Source organism: Opisthorchis viverrini (genome assembly GCF_000715545.1).
Source record: "Opisthorchis viverrini unplaced genomic scaffold opera_v5_470, whole genome shotgun sequence".
Taxonomy (NCBI): Eukaryota; Metazoa; Platyhelminthes; class Trematoda; order Opisthorchiida; family Opisthorchiidae; genus Opisthorchis; species Opisthorchis viverrini.
In genome coordinates this window covers 1,238-2,301 of record NW_008752124.1, presented here as the reverse complement: position 1 = coordinate 2,301, position 1,064 = coordinate 1,238, and the positions used below count along the sequence as shown (strand labels likewise).

At 48.5% G+C, this 1,064-nt stretch overlaps 1 protein-coding gene across 1 annotated transcript in view; it reads right to left on the bottom strand.

Annotated features, from left to right (window-relative positions):
- The window catches only part of T265_11229 (hypothetical protein), a gene marked incomplete at both ends in the record, with an annotated part of 45,997 nt that extends 45,573 nt beyond the window's left edge, over window positions 1-424 (bottom strand). The window contains one exon of the mRNA XM_009177831.1: window positions 128-424. Coding sequence (XP_009176095.1) covers window positions 128-424 — 297 coding nt within the window. The remainder of the gene's footprint in view (window positions 1-127) is intronic.
- Window positions 425-1,064: the final 640 nt, after the last annotated feature.

Below are 1,064 nucleotides of genomic sequence, written 5' to 3'. Positions count from 1 at the left end.
AAAGAGCCCTTCGAGGAAGTCGGTCGACTGGCATACGCAAAACGTGGCCAAGCCAGCGCAACCTGTGCAGGGTGATTAGTTCATCTATCGAGAGTGAGTTATTTCTCCCGAATACCATTCGACGTACTTCAGAATTGCTGATCCGGTGTTCCCACCAGATTCGGGCAATGTTCCGAAGACATCGATGGTCAAACACTGAAAGTATTTTGACGTTCTCGGCGCGCAGCAGCCAGGTTTCTGATCCATATAGTAATATGGAGCGCACCGCAGCATTGTAAACTCGACCCTTGACAGAGAGGCTGATGTCACGCCTACGCCACAGGTGACGTAGGTTCGCAAAAGCTGCTCTGGCCTTCCCAATCCGGATGGAAATATCATCTTTTGCCAGACCACCGGGACTGATACAGCTGCCCAATCGGTTCATCCGCAAGCATGAGGCTAGGGTCCGAGCCCACCCAATCTTGCAGTAGCACTTTACTCTTTGCAGGTGTGAAGCGCATGTTACATCGTGCGGTAGAGCTACTCAGGTTACCTTAAGTGGTTCGCATTTTTGAAGGATCTAAACTAGAGAGGGCAATATCTTCCGCATACTGAAAGTCTGTGAGCGAAGGCCCCAGGGTCATTTTGACTTCCGAAGTCTCAGAGGCAGGTAGAAAAATTTCAAGCAGCACATCAGCAACAAATTGGAAGAGGAAAGGCGAAAGAGGACAACGTTGTATTACATCACTGGACGTGATAAACTTGGTCGAAGGTTTGCCGTATACTCCTACATGCCCAAAAGAGTTCGCATACAGTGCCCTCATAACGGATATAAATTTGGAAGGGACATCTTTGACTGTTAAACACCGCCAAAGTTCCTCACGACCGGCAGAATCAAAAGCAACTTTCGAATCACGAAAAACGACCAACTTGGGACGTTTGAAGGAGTGGCCTGTTCAAGAACTTGTCTCAAAGTAAAGACATGGTTAATGCATCCTCGGCCGGTGCGAAACTCCGGTTGATTCTCACGAACATGTCTCTCCTGATAATCGATCAGCCTATGCGAAATGATGCCAAAGAGCACC